A 22,568-nucleotide genomic window follows, 5' to 3' on the forward strand; every position below is an offset into this window, starting at 1 on the left:
GCAGCTCAGCAGCATAGCTGCTTTTGGATGAAATGGATTTCCACGTTTTTTGCTTTGCCCCTATTCCCTGTAGCTTTGTCTGGCTATGGGGAGGAAAATGATCAGTGTGGAAGCCATCTTCAATTTTTTCCCTTTGTTCCTGGGGGCCCACATGGAGTGCAGCATGGTAGTGGCGGCCATTTTGTTTTCTTTTGTTCTAGGGGGGGCCAGGCTACATCTCACCTTTGTTGGTTAAATTATTCCCTCTGTATTGTTGTGTTTATTGTGAGTTTTTCTCAGGAAAGTTGTGACTCCTGCTTCTGGTCTCCCCTAGTGTTTCTCCCACTGCTAGAAAGGGGGTGGGAGGAGGGCAACCAAGTGGGGTTAATTTTTTACTGTTGAGTTTTTAAAACCAGTACAGTTGTAAACCATCCATGTACCAATTGTGGGACATTGACTCTGAAAGAACACTGTGGTTTATTATTAGGCTGTTCTGCTCTTCTTTTTTTTAAAGGCCAAAATGAATGATCTTTACAAGGATATTCTTTTTTGACCCAGCTAAGTGTCTCCTATTCTTTTCTAGAAGCTGAGAAACTGAATCCCACCATATCATTACTTGAGCTAAACTTCACTGCAGCTCTGAAGCTACCACAGTGCTCTTGCACACACAGTTTATTCAAGGGATTGTCAAACTGGACAGGTGGGGAAAGACTGAAAAATATTTTTTTTTCTTTTCTCATTTGGGCTTGTGCATCATTATTGAGACAATGGCAAAGTTTCTTGAAACCTAGTACTGTTAGACTTTACCTGTGACTGCAAAATGAATCAAGGAAAAAATGAGTAAAATTTTAGTTCCATTTAACACAATGTCCCTATGTTTCCTTTATTTTTGCTTAAGTCATCTTCATTTGACCTCCGAAAATTTTCAATTTGATTTTAGAGAAAGATTAAATGAATCCTCAAAAATATTCGGGGTGAAAAACATAGGTGGAAAGTATGGTCCTCTTCACATTCTTGTTGCTTATTCTGGAAAATGTAAAGTTTATTTAAAAAAACCCACGAAACCCTCTATAAAACCTGAGGACATATGAGCAAAGATATGGTCATATATAAAGAGGCATGCCTTTAACATAAAAGCATTTGAATTGCCTTATAGTTCTTCCATAATTTCATTCAGACCCACAACTGTATTATAAGAGTCCTTTCTAGTATATACTTATCCTCTTTGTGCTGTCCACCTTGCTCTCTCTACCTGCTCCTTATGGAAAGTGGACCTTTATGTCAGGTATTGCAAGCAGTTAGTGTTCAGATTGATAAAAGATGGTTTATTTCCTTAATTTTAAATCTCATTTATTCATCCTTTTCTATGAGTAAAAAGGGGACTTAAAACCTTCTATTTCTAAGTTGCTATTGAAGTAGGTCTCTGTGTACATTTGTAATACCCTTAGCTTTTATATAATGATTTCTACAAGGATTGTGTATTTACGGTATATTTTGTAATTGGGCCATAGCACAATATGTGCAGGAAGGAATGCAGAAGAAAATGAAGTGCCATGGCTGTTTGTAACTGCAAGCACATTCCTTTTAGAAGATGACCTGTCTACCTTTTACTATGCATGTGATTTGAATGTGATCCAACCAAAATGTGACTTAGTTTGTTAGATTTTTTTCTATGCATGGCATTGTCCTTACAAAACCGATACTATCATGAATGAAAACACAAAAACAGGTTACTTATCTCCAAGAGGTAATTGCATTGAAAACAATATACAAATTAGCAATAAAATACTAGACCAATCCCATTTTGAAGATTTATGTGAACTGTAAATTACAGGAAAGTATAAGCGTACTGGGAAGTGAATCACACTCTCCAGTAACCATTAATTCCCACTCTAATTATCTTGTAACAATGATAGTATTATTTTACAAACAAATAGCTAGATTGTGAATTTGGCATGCTTAAGAACATATGTGATAATGAATAATTTTTACTTGCTTCTAAACAACCTGAAATTTCACTTATAGATGATGTTTAAAAAGGTATCCTACCTCTTCCCATGATGCTCTAATTCTGCACTCTAAATGCTATAGCATTTTCATATTTAGAAGACCTGTTCTCTTCTGCTGATGATTTCTGTCTTTTGCATATCCCATTCCTGCTTTTTTCCCCCTTTCCATATTCTGAGACCTTTATATGTATATCTGCAGAGCTGCACTGAGGTCCCTTAAGTAATATTTTTAGAGCATGTATTATTGTTTTTCTCAACCAGTACATTTTTACTGATTTTGTTCGCTCTTTATTTAGGAAAAGGAAAATACACAGGATATGTCAATGGCTGCTGATGGGAGATTGCTCTTATTATTGGGTGTGGTATGTAATAGTAAACTGAACCAGATGCTATTTAGATATGTAATTTGCTTCAGCATATATTATCTGTACGTAAAGAAGCACATGTTCCATTTTGAATTTTCATCAGAAAGAGACCTCTTTCCATATCTATTTTCTACCTGGACAGACTTCTGACCAGTTTATCACTATGTGGGTATAACCAAAACTGTGTAATCTACACTCACTATGTCATTTCTGATGGACTGTTAATAATGGATCATTTGCAGCAGCTGCCCAGACCACACCTGACATCTCAGGCTACAAGCTGGGTGTTAAAGAACTCTGCAAGGAGTGTTTCTTCAGTTTTACATCTATGACTCTGCTGTGATAACTCTCCTCTGGGGAGGCATTGCACCTTCACACCCAGCCTGAGGGACCATCTCTGCTAATGGGCCATACTGGACTGGCGTAATAGGCTGCTCAACACCTAGACAATCAAAGACTTCAAAAATAACCAATGATTCACAGAGTTAGATCACCCATTGTGAAACTCCCTGCCCTGGGGGAGGTACTGGGCATTTCCACCTAAACCTGAGTATATATAATCTTGGGATTTTGGGACTTCTGATACCACCTGTTGGATCCAGAGGAGGCCCAGAACTCCAACAGGACTGCCATTGCCGCTCTCAACAAGACTGCAATCATTACTTCAACAGAACTGAGGCCATCATCTGGACCAACAGGTTTCCCTTCCTCTTTGCGCCCACAAAGGCCACATGGTGCTCAGCACAGAGGTTAACAAACACTGTTCTGTTCTTGTTGCAGGGTGCAGGGTTACACATCGTCTTTGTGGGTTAAAACCAGTTTTCTCTGTATCATTGTATTTATTGTAATTTTTTTTGTAAATTGCAACTCTGACCTGTACTCTCTCTTGAGTTGGGTTCATTTCTCCCACCGGTTTACTTTTAAACCAGCACACTTTTCATAAAAATATGGCACACTAAACCAAGGAATTAACTGTTTTTAGAGTGCAGCATTTTAGTGATTAGTGTTTTGCAGAACTTGGAAAACATCTGATCCAGTTGAAATGGTATGTGTATTGACTTGGTGAATTAAGCTTACACTAGTGTGTTTCCTGGCTTCCAAAGTCATTTCATCATCTAGTACATGAGAAAAAATACAGATGTTTCACAATAGAAACACAGAGTTCAGTTGTTCGTTTGGTTTTTTTCCTTTCTCCCTTTCTTAGCTTACACTGTCTTTTTAAAAGCCTGAATAACAGACATAGTCTGTTGCGTTTTTTCAGGCTGAATATGACTTTTTAGGGATTCCTGATATGAGCTGAACTCTTTGCCCAGCAGAATATACCCACAAAGTAAATATAATTTGAAAAAGTCTCTTTTTTAATAGAATGTTTTGGTTGCTGGAGTGTTTGCTTATAAAAATTCATAAGACGGGACTATCATTCATCCTTGCATAAGAAATGAAGGGAAAACTTCAATACGGAAAAAAAAAGATGCATTCCACATTCACAAAGATTTTAACACTAGATGGACTAGTCTCTCAAATTGCAAAGGAAGTCAGACTCTGAGCTGGTTTCTCCATTGCAGGTTCTGATGTACTGCCCTTTAATTTATGTTAGCCTTGGAACCAACAAAACAACAGTCTGTTTTCCAGAAATCACATTGTTCCAAATTGTATGTCAGCACAGTCACTAAACCCACAGTGGAACCCGCTGAATCCATGTGAGTGTAAGAGCCAAAGATAAATGGTTTCATTATTTGTAAATACAATTCAAGGTCTAATACCTCATCTCTCTAATAGTACTTTCCTAAAGAAAAAGAGTAAATAGAAAAGTAACATAGTAAAAGCTGCTGTAAATTACTAGATTTGGAAATTTTGGTTATTGTCCTAGTTGTATTGTATTCCTGTATTTTCTGGAGCAGGCCACGTACTGAGGATGAGCTTGGTGATATGATATCTTCATTCCTGTGACAAGGGCAAGGTTTTTTATATAATACTTGGCCTACTAGGCCCAGCTCAATCTCACAAAGCAGGGGGAGTAATAATCATGTGGCCTGTGTTCTTTAATCAGATTCTTTAATTCAGGCAAGCTCTGCCAGGATGATGCACCAATGTAAATGTGTTGAGGATGCTGAGCACTTAGTGGAAGAAGTGTATATTGATAAACAGGCAGACAGGATGAGAGTCAAAAGTCTAATATCAGCTGCAACCTTGCCCACACTGGCTGGTGAGCAAACATGAAAGTATTCTAATATCATCTGCAGCCTGGACAAGCTTCTTGGACGATGCCCGTGCTGCATGACAGGCTACCTGTAGGAGGCGTGTCCAGGGGTGCAGGGGACACACTGAGGGCAGGGAAGCCCAGGGGACAGGCGCTGGAATAGACAACCCCATTGGTCACTAGGTCACATGGTTTTAAGGGATAAAAAGAGCGCTGGCTTTGAATTAAAGCCTCTTTGATTGCCACCTCATCGGAGAGCTGACTCCATTTATTATATAAAGACCCCACATTACAGCTACCCTTAGAAAAGGAGTGTGACAACAGATGAGATGGAAGATCCTTGTATTTTGCTAAGAAAAAATAACCCTGGAGGAAATCAAAGTGTATTTTAAAAAAACTAAAAAACAAAGAAAGAAACAAAGTAAAATTGGATAAAATATTTGTAGATTTGTCCAGGTTAACAAGTGAAAAACTTGGAAAGATGCTTTGGATTTTGTCCCTTTGTATGAAAGAAAAAGTTCTTTCTCTGTCCCTGTGATCTTTGAAGTAAAGAATGGAAAAGATGAGACCCTGCAGATATACTTAAAAAGAGATGGAGAGGACTCACTTGTTCTGGGGCGAGGGATGTTTTCTGTTCAGGTATGAATACCAGAATCTTCACTGACAGTAAGCTTCAAGGAGCACAGATACGTTTTCATTTTATCCGTGCTTGTACTAATCCTACAGAATAGTGTAGACAAGGATAGTGACTGCCTTTCCTAAATTTTATTGGTTTTCAGAAAGATTTAGATGAGGAAGAAAATAATTGTAAGAGATTGTGAAACTTTTGGATTTTTGGCTTGGTTTGGTTTTTGGTTTTGTTTCCCTCCTGCCCCTTTGAAATTTTTCAAAATATTATCAGAATGTGAAACATGTTTTTCAAAATATTATCAGTGTGAAACATACTGCAGTCTCTAACCAGGAACTATCCTGTTGGTATGATGCATTGCTAGAGCTTAATGTGTTTTAGTCCTGCCTGCCTAAATCTTGTATTGTTTGTTAAGGGTTTTTAGCATGCAACAAGGATTTTCAGACAGTTGGAAATCTGGACTCAGCTGACATCTGTTCCTTGACTGCATCATCAAAAGAAATGAATGACTGACAGTCTAGCCAAAAACTCAACTATTTAGATTCTGTTCTTAATTAGACAATGAAAATTACTATTATAAGAACTGGATGATCTTAGAGTGTCTGAACAGGAAACTTCACAAAATGTAGATAAGTGTAGTTATTAAGAGTGTAACTTCAGGAAAGACAGTAACAACTACATTAACATTTTTACTTGAAGACTACTAGTATTTGGAAGCCTGTCCTTGACAGAAAAGGCTCAGGATTTCAACAAGTTCAACATCATTTTTCCATCATTTTATGGTACAGCAGCTGCCACACTGAAGGAATCGCAGCAAGTCTATTCACAAAAAGGTGTAGAGCCACCAGCCATGTTCCCTGGCATCCCATCTCCAGCTGCAGCAGGAATCCTGCGACTTTGGAGCAGTCACTAATATTCAAGCCAGTACAGCTCTAAGAGAGATGTATCTTGCAGTTTGAAATGCCCCTAAGACAAACGTAGTAGTTTTTAGTACTGGGAGGAAAGAGAAATGGTATGCAAGATAGAGAGAAAGAAGTTTCACAGCACAGCAATATATCGTTGATTGTATATATCAGCAATGCTGATATGTACAGAACTGCATCAGATGTCTGCTCAAAGGAAAAAAGCTTACAAGAAGTCACCTTGGTTTACAGTGTGAGAAAGAAATAACCAATACATAGACCAGACTGCAGATGTGCTCTTCCCATGGTACTAATGTAGACAGTCTCAAATTGAAAAAAAATACTTGCTTATATGCATTAAACACAAGGAAATTAATATAGGAGATCAACTTCCTATTAATATTTCTCATTTTTAGGTCTGTGGGTTTTTTTGAAATGAAGAAAAGTTATTCCTTTTGAAACAACAACATTTCTCCATCAGATAGGCAATTAATAGAAATGGTAAATATTTTTCCTGAAAATATTTGTCACTGTATTTTAATTTTTAATACAAGATCACACAGTTCTAAGGATAGTCATTCTTTGATGTGTTTCATTCAAATAAAGACATAGGGATCAGAAGAAAATGTATATTTGATTCAAAAATATAGCTATTAATCTGGTCTCTTACTTCATTCAGTGAACATCCCTGTCAGATACTTTTCATTTGTTCTTAAAGATCCTTAGTGATGTAAATCCCTAAACCTCCCAGAATATTCTACTATTGCTCCATCATTCTATTTGAAAGTTCAATTTTTTCCATTAGCAATTTCATTTGGTAATGTAAACATTCAATTGTACTTTATATAACTGGCATAATGGGAAAGACAAATATTCTACATATACACTCTTCATTTAAAGCTTTCTTGATAAATTTGTGACAGTACTGTGATGCATTTAAAGATGCTCGTGAGGGAAAATAATTTTTAAAACAATTACAAAGCATTCCCTTCAACATCTTTAGTTTTAAAAGCATTTTTCTTCCAAATAGTTTTTGGATTATTTGGGCCTTTTTGGAACAGAGAATTGCTTTTCCCATGCTAGGGATGAGGGCATCAAGAAAGAACTGATTATTTTTGAAGATTGTGGTAACATCCTGTGTGGGAGCAGAATGCCAGAATATAGTTCTACAGCCCATGTTTGGTCTCTCAGAAAGCAGTGCATGTCTATCTAGGGAAGAGCAGGGAAAAGAAAAGAGAGAGCTTTTTTTTAGCATACACTACCCCCACACAGAGCCACATATTAGATTATTTTCAAAGAATCACAGAATATGCCAAGTTTGAAGAGACCCATGAGGATCATCGAGTTCAATTTATATTGACTTCTATGTAGGGAACCAATAGCCACAAAGCTACTCTAAGACACAGCCCATAAGGCTCCAACTAGTTTAGATAAGGAAATCCCAGTACCCTAATCTATTATCTATATTTTACCCTTTTCATATGTTTTGTCTTTTTATCTATTATATTTCTAATCTTTTATCTATTCAGATAAGATAACTCACAGATAAGAAACACGTTATATTGAGATGTTATGCTATTTGCAGGAAGATGGATTTCACTCTGTGAAACCAATCGGTTTGGTCATTTATACTTTTAAAATTACAGCAAATTTGACAACAGTGCAATTTCACTCAATCTGCAAGATCTTGCTATACTATTTCAAATTGTTTAGTAGTCTTCAAAGAAACAGAAAAGATTATGGAATCTATTGCAACTTACGGCTCCAGAACTTTCCCACTGACTGAGAATTTCTTGGATTCAGGCACTGCCCATGAGATAATTGGAAACTGTTTCTGCACCCAGTACAGTTCTCATAACTGTACCCAACACAGGTTGCACAGTTCCTGTGGCAAGGTTCGCACTCTCTAGAGATGTTGTCAGCGAAGAAGCCGTCTCCACACTCACTCACACATGTGCCACCTGCAATAGACATAGCCTGTTATCATACTGACCCCTGTCAACCCTGCAAGGAGGTACCTCATGTATAGCTTATCTCTGTCTCCAGCAAGAAATGGTTTAAGGAAAACAACCAGTATATAAGAACACATGTTATTTTTTTGAAGCTACATGAACTCTAATTTTTTTAATATGAAACCTAAATTCAGTTCAGTTGCTTACGCAAGCTTCACAAACTTCAAACCAATCTGCACTTAAATTTATATCATGCTGGGCTTTAATCAATATGCCAAATCCTAGTACATACAAATCTTGTTGAAGTCCAGGTCTGGATAAAAGTTTTGTGGTTGAGTCCCAATTATTATACAGTCCCAATAGAAAATCAATTTTAGATATATGCAGATTTTTGGGATCTCTAGTCTCTGCTGAATATAAAATTAAACTCAGGTAATCCTGATTCAGTTTAAAGATTGGTATACCAAAGGTCCTGGAAGTTGTTACACTGATAGTTTTTTCAGCTTCCTCTAATTTCAATTAATAATATTGTAGACCAACAGATCACCTCTGGTTGTGACCACAGTTTTCCATGAGTATGATGCCACTATTGGGTACCTTCAGCAGGCAATGCAAAAGAATACTATAATCTCAGGAATTCCTGTGATTAATTTTTGGCACCATGTCTGGACCAGACCCACCTGATTTACAGTTTCTTAATAAAGCTAAGAAACTCCTAGTCTTGTGTGAACTTGGTGTGGAATTTAGTGGTTTTAACTAAACTTATTTCAGAGTGTTTAAGGCTTGTTACTCCACATTCATCTGAAAGTCGAAGTAAAACTAGACTTGCGAATAGAAAGGAAACATTTAAGTGTCTTTCCATAGTTAAAGACAAAATCTGAATCAAATACAACATTTTTTTACGTACCCCAAAGAGTGGAAATTCAAATATACAGATCCTTTGAATCAAATTACACCACTGGCTAACATAACCACCTTACATTAGTTCAAATGCCTGATTTTGCAAAAGGCTAACTCCCCTCAGCCTCCACTGTCTGACACAGAATAGATTTAAGAATTCAAGAATTTGGATTCAGAATCTTTCCCTAAAGAAAAGGCCTAAAATATTTTTGTAGATATGCCATACTTGGTACTTTGCCTACCTGAGAGATAAAAGCCTTCCTTACAGGAGTCACATTTGTCCTTGTCACAGCTATCACAGTTGCTAGGACAATCTCTACACTGCAGAGAACCTTCATCTCTGTAGGTGTTTTCTGGGCAGTATTTATAGCAATACTGCTTATACCTGCAAGATAAAGTAGAACATCATTAGTAAGTTCTTTTGAGGCCATTGAGTTTGTTTTCTGTGTGTTTCTGGGGGTGGTAATCATAAAGTTCTAATGTCATCCTAGTGAACAGAAATAATTCCTATAATGAGGATTCAAATTGTATTAGTGGTTATGTTGCTTATTCAACTGACAAAGACATGTTTTCTAATCTCATGATTCTTAAGTATAACTAATTTGATTTTTAAATGAAAGCACAAAAATGAACACATGCTTAATTAGAAATTACTGTATTGCTGTTGTAAAGAGCTGATGGCTTGTAAAAACATATGATCCAATGCTGTAGTTTGTAGATAGATTGTAACCAACACTTTCTTTTGTCATGGTAATTTTTACAGAGATCTCTTAATTGTCTTTTTGAAAAGCAGTAGAGTTCTTTTCTCTCTGCTTAAGTTAAGTTATAAATGAATTATTTTTTCATTTGCATAAACTCCATACATTTTTATGTCTGATGAACAGCACATACCAGAACTGGACACAACATACTAAGAGCAAACTAGTTGAAATCCAGTCCCAAAGCACTATTTAATTTTTAGACCCATTCTTCATAGTCCTCTCTTCATTTATGCAAAGTTCACATCAGTCACTAAGGTTAAACAAGCCTTAATTTTGAGTGATTGGTGAGTTTCCAGCATTTCCCAAGTCTTTTCCAAAGCTACTGTTCTCAGATAGGCAATTTAAGGAATGAGACAACATACAGAGCACAGGTCTATGTAGTGTACCATGTGTTTTTGCTTTAGAAAAAAGTGTAGGCATGAAAAGCTATGCAGCTATACTTACATATAATAGTTCTGAATGCATGCTATACAGATTCTTGGATCATCTGAAATTAAAAATGTAAAATTCTGTAAATAATTTTCAGAGTTAAAAACAGAATGCTAAAAAGAATCATTGGTACAACATTTTTATTTTAATATTTCTAACACTAAAATAGCTACAGCCATAACAAGAACCTTGTTGTCTCCGAATCTCTGTTTACAGTTTTTTTGGAGATAAATTCTTCCACAATCAGATTCTGGCCTCTATGTTCATAGATTCATAAAAACCTGTGGTTTTTTAGTCCTCATTATGAACCCCAACAAGTACCTAGAAGATGATGAATGCTTAGGAAGTGATGATCTGAAAAATAGAATGTTCACAGAGGCTCAGATTGGGTCAAATGAACTCCTAAAAGGAGATTTAACTTATCTAAATCTGAAATTTCATCCTCTTTATTTGTTGCAGAGATAAGTTAAAAGCATTTGACACTTCTAAAAGCAAACTTTTCAAGGACATCTAAGCAATCAGTTTAACCTTAAAAATACTGAGCTAGACAAGCACCTTTCTGTATTTGGGGAGGGGGTAGTGGTGGGGGAGGTGTAAGCCTTTTGGGTAAATTTTCTCATCAGAAAATTAATTTTTGTATTCAAAAATTTTGTTGAATGAACAGGAACATTTAAAACTGTTAAAATGACAGATGTGACTTCATGCTCACAACATAAAGAATATTTTTTATAACCTTCCTTCTATTGTTGTCTATTAGCTTTCTTTTCTTTCACCTTAACCAAAGTTCCCAATGGGAGCAGAATGGAAGGAAATACAACAAGTGGGGTGAATGTATTTATAAATTGTTCTACTATGAAATGCCTATAAATTATTTTTGATATTAACAGTACACATAGTGCAAAATTTTCACTGCATCTGTTAGAACTGTGTTTACAATAAAACACACCACACATGCAAACTCATTAGGCAACACACACTTGGTTTTGCAACTAGTTCTAGCAATTTATCTGTGAGGTGGAGGATTTTACCCAGAAATGTTGCAGATCTGTTAAAATATTCCCTTTAGTGTTTAAAGCATAAAGAGAAACAGCAATGACCTGATCTACTGTTCTTTGCTCTCTGTGAAGTCTTGTTTTAATCCAGGTAAAAGGCATTTGGTTTGTCCAGGGCTTCATTTTGAGTGATTTATGAAATATTAATATTGTTTCTAAATGAAGAGACTTCCTGAGATATTATTTTCCTCAATTAACTTGTGTGTTTTTTTTGCATTTAAAGTGTTTACAGAGTATTGTTAGGAGCCAGTGATAAATAAGAGTATTCATACCTTTTGAAAATTATTATAATATTGGTACATACAGTCCTTCTCTTTTGTTGATGGAAAAAAATAGAGTACTGTCATAGGTTTACTTATTCTAAAAATCCAAGCAGAAATTTTCCTTTCCCCTGTCCTGCTGTAAAAGAGGGATGTTGAATGAGGGAGGGGGAAGAGGTAATTGACTATACAAAAGAACTAGCTGGCAGACTTGCACTCCAGGCTGATGGACCTTCCAAAACTACAGAGTGGGGAGAGGAGGAGTTCTCCTCCTCTCCTTGCAAATGGGGGGCACTTCGCTCTTTGCCTTAACAGGGGCAAGGTGTGTGTTGGAAAAGCTCTGAGGCTGTTTTGCTCTTGACCTGATCATCTGGCTGTTCTCCGGCCTCGGCTTGCCTATGGTCTGCTCAGATGCCAGCCGGACCTGCTCAGATTTCATGGGAGAAGTTTGGTTCATCCTGCAGAGGAACCTTTTGGGGAGGGGGTCGTTTTTCTTTTTCCCTCCTCCGATCCTGTGTTTTGGCAGGAGTTTGTGCTCATCGAGGAAAGGGGGAAGTCCCAGCCACAGCCAGCCGCAGACAGCATGAGTTTCGTGGGAAAGAAACTGCCCTTCTTTCCCCTTTTTCCCCTTCTCTCCTCTGTGGGGGGGAAATCTCCATTTTCGGCTTCTCCTGCTATCGCCCCCTGCTGACCAACACCGAGCACTGCAGGCTCTGCTCCTCCAGTGATCCAACAGTGCCTCCTGCTGTGATCGGAATCGTGCCAGAGGACAAAGAAGTATCAAACTGTTTCCTTTTTAAAGGGGACTTTTGGGTACAGGATTATTCTTTAGTTGTTTTTATGTTCTTTTGGTGTTCTGCCAATACACATATATCCTTTAATAAAGGGTTGTTATTTTCCCTTTTTCCATACTTCCTCTATTGGAGCCTCTTAATTTCGGATTTACAATTGCTGAGAGAGAGGAGTTTGGTCTACCTCATAACTCATCCTCCTTAGCAAAACACTTCAGTCTCCTTTAAACTGAGACAAGTACACACCAAAAGAGATCATTAAATTTGTTTGTGGGTTTAGTAACTAATTCTCCATGTACTTTCTGGCTTTTATGGAGAAAGGACTCTTTCCTTTCTTGCCTGTGGGATGTTCTGATGACTGTTTCTTCCTAACTGCCCTCTCAGTTTTACCTGTATGGATGACTATCTATGTAGCTCAGTTTGAGTCAGATCTCAGCAGTAATTGCAAAGAAAGACAAAATTTATGGTTTTTCTCTGGAAAGAAATTAGAAGAAACAAGTATTAGGTAAGTGACCATTAAGTAAAGATAACATATTTTGAGTTGGTTTAGGATCTAAAGGAAAATATCTGGTAAAACATGGATAAAAATAGTAAATTTAGATTGTGAGTTGGAATTCATAGTGTGGAGAGGGCAAAAAAAAAAGTATCACTAATAGAACTTGTATTCTGCTGCTTACACAAAGTTTAGACAGAAGTGGTAATAGTAAATGCCTTATTAGAAGGCCACAAATTTCATAAGAATAGTTCCTTTGCTGTATTTAATTTGGGAGTGAACTGAAGCTTTCTTCAACCTAAGATTTTGGCGGCAGGAGCAGGGGAGAATTTCTTGACAATTTTGCAAAATGAAAACATGCACTCATTGAACTATGTTAGTGTAAGTTAATTTAGAGGCTTTTTTATAGTATATTATGGCATTTATCAACCCTTACTGAAACATTCTTCTTTCTATCAAAGACACATCCACTAAAGAGAAGATCTATTACCTTCTGTGCTTAGTCATAGTTTCTGAATTTAAACTGTTGAGGAATAATTAACATAATTTGGAAAGGAATGCAAAGAGGGCAACTATCTAATAGCCAGCAAAGAGGAGACTAAATAAGTAACTATTACTGCAATAGCAAATTTTATGTGTAACATGTATAATGTTTGCAAAATCTTGGAAATTAATTATAAGAATGAACTAAGTCTTGGGAATTTTATGGATATATGCATGTGGTTTGTTCTTTAACACTGTCCTCTTTTAAAATCTGCCACAATCAGTTCTTGGATTAGTGGTAATAAACATCCTATGTTCACTGAGTAATGAAATCTCTGTGGTGCAAAGGGGGTTGATCTATATGCTGTCATGCTCCAAAAGACTTCTTGTCTTGACAGCTATTAGTATTTTATCTATATTTTAGAGTTTCCGTTTGTATTGATTTTATCTTTGTCACTCTTTTAAAGACAGAAAGAAAAATGATTTTGATAGCATTTGAAGCAGCATTCGACTATTTTTGAAACACAAGGCCTTAGACACAAAATACTCCCCTGTTTCGTTCTGGTTTCATTGTCTTTTTTTTTTAGATAAGTAAATATTGTCCAGAGTTCATAGAAAAAGTAATTTGGTTTCTTCCCTTGTGTGTAATAAACTGATACTCCTGTTCCCTTCTCCACACCCAACCTTCTCAAGTACAATTCATTTGGAGTGCAGATATGTTATAATACAGAAAAGGTATGTGCCAAGATTAAATACTGGTGAAAGGTCAAACAGTCATGCATTCTGTTAGGACTCTCTGATTTGAAATGAATTTGTGTTCTTTTCTACTCTGGGACCGCAGTATGGGCATTAATGTTAAAAGCACAGCATTGTTATGCTGGAAGGGTATTTTGCTTCGAATATGTCAAGGAACAGTGTAATTTGGTTTTTGTGGGTTTTGTTTGTCTGTGGTTTTTTTTAACATTACTAGAGAGGCTTAATAAAATATTTAATACATATGTTATTCCACATTAAAAATTAGGTCCAGACCATTTTGGACATCCTTGTCACACTTTCACTCTGTCTCAGTGTTCATGGTATTTAGATAGATCCTAATTCTGGAAACTTTACCTGGCTAGCCCCTGTACCTTGCAGTAGCATTTATTCAAAGGATTCCATTCAACTAGACCCAGATCTTGCTATGGCTCATATGCAGAGTTTATCTGCTGTATACAATAAAGCTGAGAGTTGAAGTAGGGTGCAACGGTACATTCAGCAGGATCTGAATTTTTGTTTTAGCTTCCTGTTTTGTTTATGAATTTTTTTAAAAAATTAATTTCTTTAACTATTAATTGGCTCAGACATAAGCTTGGAGTGTGCTGAATACATTCAACTTACTTTGCATTCAGTAGTAGTTCAGGATATTCAGTACCTGGGACTTAATGTCTAGTTTACATTTCTTTTCCAGTTAATGAAATGTAGTGAAAATTATTTTGTATTACATTGCAGTTTTCCTTTAATGACCAGCCTGCAGTGTTTGTTTAATTTCAGAAGTTACTGCTCAACTTTGTCTTTTACACCCGGAACAATAATTTAGATTAATCTAAAAAAATGAACTATAAATTGTCATATATCACCAGCAAGAATAATTATATGTTTTAACTATGTTAGACCACTTTTTTTTTAGTTTTTATGGCATCTCAATTAAAACAACTGACTGAAAAACTATGTATTGGGTGAGAACTCCCTAGTATCTGACCAGACATTGTTGGCCCAGTCTGTAGTGAGATTTGCAATGCATATGAAGCTCCAAAGTGCGACTTCAAGCAGAGAAGTTATTGCTTACAGGGCTACAAAGAAGAACTAGAGTTCATTCCTACTCCTAGCAAAAGAAAAGGTAAGAGTACTTCAACAGAAATGAGATCAGGACATCAGCAGTACTATTTAACAATAAAAGGGCTTTCAGTTTGTTTGTCTTAAATTGTATTCTATCACTCAGATATTCTGTCATCTTTTGATCTTACTCTACTCACCATGGTTTCCACCTGGCAAAATCTCAGTGTGATGATTTCAAGATGCAAGAAAGCTGAACACTACTAAAACTAAACTTTCTGTGTGTTGAGTTGCATTTTCTGAACATGAACGCTCTGTTGAGACTATCCCTTGTGTTTGAATAGTTTCCTACTACACAGGTAGTTCCTCTGAGTGAAAAGCATTACTCAAAGGATGCTTTCCTACAAGCGGTAATAGAGATTTAGGGCCAAAGGTCCTAAATTTATGTCAGACATCAGTACAGGTTTAACGACTAATTTGAACATCTGGATTCTGTTGGTTCCCCATTAAAAACATATTTATGCATGAAGAACTCTTTGGAGCCATCTTCTCTATATGGGGAGAATCCAATGCTACAGTCAATAAGTGGTTCTATGATGCAATTCCTTATTTGAAAGATCAAGAGGCTGAGCTTTAGACTGGTATAAGCCCAAAGAATTGGGTACACAATGAAGTAGAGTTGCTAGAATAGAATAGAATGGTTCTAGTTGGAAGGTACCTACAATCATCATCTAATCCAACTGCCTACCAATTCAGGCCTGAACAACAGTTAAAGCATGTTATTAAGGGCATTGTCCAAATGCCTCTGAAACACTGACAGACTTCGGGCGTCAACCACCTAGTTGGTCAACCGTGTTCCAGTGTTTGACCACCCTTGTGGTAAAGAAATGCTTCGTGATGTCCAGTCTAAACCTCCTTAATGCAGCTCAGAATCATTTCTGCGTGTCCTCTCATTGGACACAAGGGAGAATAGATCAGCGCTTCCCTCTCCACTTCTCCTCTTTAAGAAGCTGTAGAAAGCAACGCAGTCACCCCTCAGACTCCTTTTCTCCAGTCTAAAGAAACCCAGAGTCCTTTGCCATTCTTTATATGACTGGCCTTCCAGGCCTTCTGACTATTTACACACAGTACCCCAGGTGATGCCCACCATGGGTGAATACAGTGGCATAACTGTTTCTGGCTGGTTATGCTGTGTTTGATGCACCCCAGGATGCAGATTGCCCACGCTGGCTGCCTGGACACATAGCTGAGTCACATTGAACCTAATGTCAAGCAGCATTCCCAGGTTCCTCTCTGTGGGGCTGTTTTCCAGCCACTCCTCTCCCAGTCTATACTCATGTCCAGAACTCCTCTATCCTAGGTGAAGAATCTTGTGATTATAAAAAACCAAAGTTCTGGTGGAAGCACTAGTCTTGGAGTGAAGTGTTTATGTCTCCAGCTCACCTGTTCCTTCCAACATCCCTCTCTGTTTGTGGGAGGATTGAGGAAAACACTACCTGCGCTCCTGAATCACGAATAACAGAATCAATTAGGCTGGAAAAGGCCTCTAAGATCAGTGAGTTAATCTTTGACCAAACACTACCACGTCAATTAGTCCATGGCACTAAGTGCCATGTCCAGTCTTTTCTTAAACACTTCCAGGAATGATGGCTCCACTGCCTCCTTGGGCAGTCCATTCCAATGTCTAATCATCATTTCTGTGAAGAGACTCTTTGTAATGTCCCACCTAAACCTCCTCTGGTGCACCTTAAGTCTATGTCTCTTATCCTGTCACCAGTTGCCTGAAAGAAGAGGCTGATCGCCACAATGCAGAGTACAGGGGGAAGAATCACTTCCTTAGTTCTTCTAGCCACACTATTTCTGACATAGGCCAGGATGACACTGGCCTTCTTGGCTACCTGGGCATATCGCTGGCTCATGTTCAGATGGCTGTTGACCAGTACTCCCAAGCCCTTTTCTGTTGTGTCACTTTCCAGCCACTCTGTCCCCAGCTTGTAGTAGTGCAGGGAGTTATTGTGGCCAAGATGTAGGACCTATCACTTGCTCTTTCCAGGGTCCTGGAATTTCTTTTGATTGACCTTGAAACATCACTGGTACCAATGTGAAAACAGTAGTAGGCTGTATTTTGAAGGCTCTACTAATCTCATCAGTTTTTTTATGAGATCTCTGATTTGGGCCCCAGGGAGGCAGCAAAATTCCTTTAAAAGAGGGTCTGCTTGGCAGATGGTTTAGGTTATATTTGTTTTAATGTATTTTTAATTTAGTGATTCCAGCAGAATGATTCAGCAGCTAACATTTCTTGACTGTTTCGATTCATGAAGTTCCTCAACTGCAAATTGTAGAAGAAATAGCAAGACATGTTTTGTTGTATAAGTAATTTTACAAATACATTCATTGTTTGTTCAGTGGGTTCTGAGCTAGATGAAGTTCTGGTCTGATCCAGTAGTTTTGTTCTGTGCTCTTATTTCTATGGAGAACTTTTCTGTGTTTTCAGAACTCATGGTTCAATCTCATATTGTAAGTTTTTCCAATGGCTTTCACTTAGCCTGGATTTTACTCAGGATTTTTTCCCAAAGAAAGAAAAATTACCAAAAAATGAAGTTTTTTTAAATACATACACCTTGTATCTTCAGTGTACAAGGAAATTCTCTTTTATCTATACTCTACAAAAGACAGCATGCTCTAATGTAATGTTCTACCTACACCGAAACATCAGTACTGAAAATCAGAGTATGGTTCCAAAATGTGCTGGACATTCTTTTCGCACAGATTGCATATTCTGACTCCAGCTTGTGGAAAAAAGTCTAAAACCTCCTCTGCAAGATTAACCTCTTGCAGAAGATTTACTCTGAGATAAAAAAAAGATCCTCATCATAATGTTGCTTGATGTCTTGAAAGCCAAGGTCTATTCATCATCAGGCATGATTTGAAGAAATTAAGTTTTCCTTTGTTTTTTTTAGGTTGCTGTGGGAACCAAATCAATTTTCATTCATTTATCATGTAATGATAAGTCTGTACCTGTAAGCTTGAGTCAGTTCAAAGTGCTGCTCTTTTGGCTACCTCGCAGGTTCCTTAAATCTTCTCCAAATACCTTTCTTCTCACTCCCACTGCCTTAGAGACTGTATTTTCTTTCATCTCATTCTGTGTAAGGGATCTTGTGGATCATTTGGGTAGTATTTATTCTCACTTTCTGCCTTTATAGTTTTAAGTTTGCACGTAGACCTTATAACCCTGACCAAATGAAATAGTTAGGTTCTGGGTGATCTTTGAAAGCTGCTCAGGTTCTCCACTTTGGCCATTCAGGGTCCTCCCCTTTGGCCACAACAACCCCATGCAGTGCTACAGGCTGGGCACAGAGTGGCTGGAGAGCAGCCAGGTAGAGAGAGATCTGGTAGTTTGGATTGACAGGAAGCTGAACATGAGCCAGCAGTGTGCCCAGGTGGCCAAGAAGGCCAATGACATCCTGGCCTGGATCAGAAACAGTGTGGCCAACAGGTCCAGGAAAGTGATTCTTCCCCTGTACTCAGCTCTGGGGAGGTCACACCTGGAGTACTGTGTCCAGTTCTGGGACCCTCAGTTCAGGAAGGATATTGAGGTCCTGAAGCAGGTCCAGAGAAGAGCAACAAGGCTGGTGAAGGGACTGGAGCACAAGTCCTGTGAGGAGAGGCTGAGGGAGCTGGGGTTGTTCAGCCTGGAGAAGAGGAGGCTCAGGGGAGACCTCATCACTCTCTACAACTCCCTGACAGGAGGTTGTAGCCAGGTGGGGGTTGGTCTCTTCTCCTGGGCAGCTCTCAGTAAGACAAGAGGGCATGGTCTTAAACTGTGCCAGGGGAGGTGTAGATTAGATATTAGGAAGTATTTCCTTACAGAAAGGGTAATCAAACATTAGAATGGGCTGTCCAGGGAAGTGGTGGATTCTCTGTCCCTGGAGGTTTTATAGATAAGACTGGATGTGGCACTTAGTGTCATGGTCTAGTAACCATGGCGGTAGTGGATCAAGGGTTGGACTTGATGATCTCAGAGGTCTTTTCCAACTGGGCTGATTCTATGATTCTAGGATTCTACCTTGCTGGAACAAGGGGACAAACTTGGGCCTAAATGCCTTTTTGGTAGGCTTTTATTGTCAGGGACACTGCTCCATGGGGTGAACATTCTTCACTTTGCACCCTACTGAGGAGCACTTTATTCTGAGTGTTAGCCTTTGAAAATAGTCCTAGTGTAAAGATTGGAAAAGCCATGTCATGCTCCTCTCTGCAGAAATCTGCATGGGTCAAAAGTTGATATATATTGTATTTTTCTTCATGGAGACGAGGTAGTCTGTGGGAAGCCATGAGAACTCTTCATATCATGTGATGATGTACTTTCACAAGTTGGGTGAGGTGAGTGGAAAAGAATCAGCAACTAATTAAGAAGTGGGTCAGGAAAGTGTGGCTCCATGGGAGATCACTGGCAGGAAAATTGGCACACAAATTGGGAGAATGGCTGACTTTCACAATTGCTTCTGAGAGGAAGACCTATCCTTCAGTTGATTACTATGAATTTATCAATGATCCACTTGAATTCCATGTATTGCAAACATCTTCCTCCTCAATGAAGTAGGTGCTTATAGTTAGTTATCAGTATTAGTTAATGGTGTGGCAGTTTCTGCTAGTGAAGTGTACATATGCAAGTCCGTAGATATTGTATATCTACATATAAGATAAAGATCCCATGGATACTTCTGCACCAGAGGGGGCAATAGTTCATTGCTGCTCTAAAAAGCAGAGTGTCTAAAAGCCTCAGAGTGTCCAGAATTGGGTTACCAGAACTGAGGTACCAAAACCATAACGATAATCTTGGCAGCGTGGACTTGTGATGTATTTAGCACACTTTCTTAAACACTTTGTCTGATTTTGTGTTTGCCTTTGCTTGCATGGCAGTAGGGATATATTTGAAACTTGTAAGACTTCAGAATTAAACATCCATACTGAAGTTAACCTTAAGACTTGACTTCTTTGGCTACTCCTTCAGATTTCAATGCCTGTGAAAGAATATGCCTTTCAGACCTCATGGGAAGATGTGTACATAAGCATGCCAATTAGGCTAGTATGGCATCAAGCAGAGTCAAATGCACGCAAGAGTATGTGGGCAGAAGAAGGTGCGAAGGTGAACCCTAATGTCCATAGCCATTGTTTGGACACTGTGTACAAAAAGCCATAGATATTTTTGTGATTAGTCCTTCTAAGGCAATGTTCCTATTACATGTGCCACAGTACATGTGCCACAGTAGGAACAGTACCTGCAGGCAGAATGGTATTTGTGAGCGATAAAGATTCTTTATCTCCTCAGAATACAAGCAATCAATGAAGCAAATCAGAAAGAAAAGAATTGAATGAATTTAAAATAAATCATCCTCTGTATTTAAACTACACAGACTTACCTGTCCTTGATTAAGTCTCTCTGACAGTTCCTATCTTTGCTCTTAACCTCCAGTGTTGATACAATAAAGACATATTTGCCACACAGGTGCCTTAAAACAAAACTGACTCCAAACTTGGAGGAAAACTATATTCCATAAGGATTTCAGAAAATATTACAAACAAACACTGTTAATATTCCTCCTCATACCTGGTGAAGAATAACCTGCAGTGTTACTTACTGGGTGGGTTTTACACTCTCCTATGAAATACTTGATATGGGATGTAGGAGTATCAAACCAATATAAAAGTATAATACCTATGTCTCAAACTGTATGTAGTGTCTCTACTGATCAAGAAGAGAGGTTGCCCACACAGTCTGCCTCCATTACTTGCTCTATTCTGCTGGCCCCTGGCACCATGCCAAAAGGCAACAAATCTTACGCATTTTCTCGCCTGTGTCAAGCAGGACAAAACCGACCAAGACTGCAGATAGTGGTTTAATTTATTATTTGGTGCCTTGTGAAAAAAATTTTGGAATAAAAAATGTGTATCTTTTGGGCTAGTATGAAAACAGGCAGTTCTTAATTAGCTTATCTATTGCTCCTAAAAACTAGATTTGTGTCTGCAAAAAAGAGAAAAATATAATAATCTTTGTAATTTGTAGCCAGTAAGAGAACCACTTACATTTCATTGCTCCCTATTTACAACGTAATGTCATGGTGGCCTGATATTCCCCTTTGAATTAATAAAAACTCTTTAAGTCACTCTGTGCTCAGTATAACTTCCTAAGGAAGTTAATTATTTTTATTTCTTAGAGTTTATATTGAAGGATCTCAAAACACTTCAGAAAGAGCAGGTGCTGGGAGATTTTCTGTGAGAGAACGGTCTTGGGTCTTCTGTAGATCCACAAATATGCACAAAATGTATTTGCATTTATATATATGAATAACTGCTTTTCAATATGTGAACAATGTAATTTTGATTCCAATTGCTATAATGATTACATTTCTCTTTTTTTCCCCACTACACTTCTAGTTGAAACGTTCATAGCATTGAACAATTCCTACACCTGCTCTGCAATTCTTACTCAGATTGAATTCATCAGTGGTGTTGCAAGGAAGATAAGACAAAAAGAGGTTACAAGACCACGCGGCATTCACTTAATTTTTAAGAGTGTCTGTGGAAAGACCGTTTAGATATGAAACTAAATGTATCACATTCCTTATTTTCTCATCTAGATGTTTTAGTATTTGAAGTATTTTTATGTCAGTGCAATTTCTTTACAGCTTTCAAAATAATCAATTTCTTCTATGAGACAAGAAGTTCAGTTTTAGGTTTGTTTTGTTGGGTTTTTTTTATGAAAGTCTCTCTCTCTAGCCTCCTGATTAGACATGAGAAACTTATTACTCTACTCAACTTATCTATGAATTAAGTTATTGATATGCCTGAAAACTCATTGAATATTGAGAGCAGAAACACAAGAAAACAGCATATCTACCAGACTTATAATATAAGTTGAAGCTTACAGGTTGTGCTTTATTTCAGGAAAACAAAGTAATTTGCAAAATCTGATTGGGACTGTGCTTTTAGCCCACTGCTGGTGCTTCTGTTCCAAATAGAGCTAACAATAAGCATTCTCTTTGACTCTCAATAATATATGCATCATAACCATCAAAGAATTTCCTTAATACGCTGTCCATTTTAATCTCTGGTATCTTAATACTTCTGACTTTACACAGCAGTGAAAACTAATTCAGTCTTTGTTTTACCTGCAGCCATTCTGTTGATCTTCAAGTTTTAAAGGGCCTATATTAAGTCAGAACATTACGTGCAAGAATCTGAGAGTATATATTTAGCAAATGTTATGGATGATTAATATTTAGGATATCAGCGATCATCTGAGAAAAAATGTAAATGAGCACAACCCCTCTTTCTGTATGCCATTTTTCTGTATAAATAGCCTTCCAGTCTCCTTATGCAGGTTTATTAAGTTAATATACAAAGAAGATCATTCTCTGAATTACTTGTAATTACTATTTTTAAGAAAAATTCCTATGCATCATGCATTTGACCTTAATTCAAAACACAGATTGACACTAAACTGTTTCAGAAGAGTAAAAAAGAATTTTAAGTCATAAGTGTTGTGAAGAAC

The 22,568-nt window shown here is 37.6% G+C and overlaps 1 protein-coding gene across 4 annotated transcripts in view; it reads right to left on the reverse strand.

Annotated features, from left to right (window-relative positions):
* PCSK5 (proprotein convertase subtilisin/kexin type 5) overlaps nucleotides 1-22,568 on the reverse strand; it is a 250,123-nt gene that overhangs the window by 21,412 nt on the left and 206,143 nt on the right. For all 4 annotated transcript variants that reach the window (XM_032675833.1, XM_032675835.1, XM_032675834.1 and 1 more), the window contains 3 exons: nucleotides 10,141-10,183; nucleotides 9,178-9,320; nucleotides 7,844-8,044 (listed from right to left, as the gene is read on the reverse strand). In XM_032675833.1, coding sequence (XP_032531724.1) covers nucleotides 7,844-8,044; nucleotides 9,178-9,320; nucleotides 10,141-10,183 — 387 coding nt within the window. The remainder of the gene's footprint in view (nucleotides 1-7,843; nucleotides 8,045-9,177; nucleotides 9,321-10,140; nucleotides 10,184-22,568) is intronic.

The sequence above is a fragment of the Chiroxiphia lanceolata genome, chromosome Z, assembly GCF_009829145.1.
Source record: "Chiroxiphia lanceolata isolate bChiLan1 chromosome Z, bChiLan1.pri, whole genome shotgun sequence".
Taxonomy (NCBI): Eukaryota; Metazoa; Chordata; class Aves; order Passeriformes; family Pipridae; genus Chiroxiphia; species Chiroxiphia lanceolata.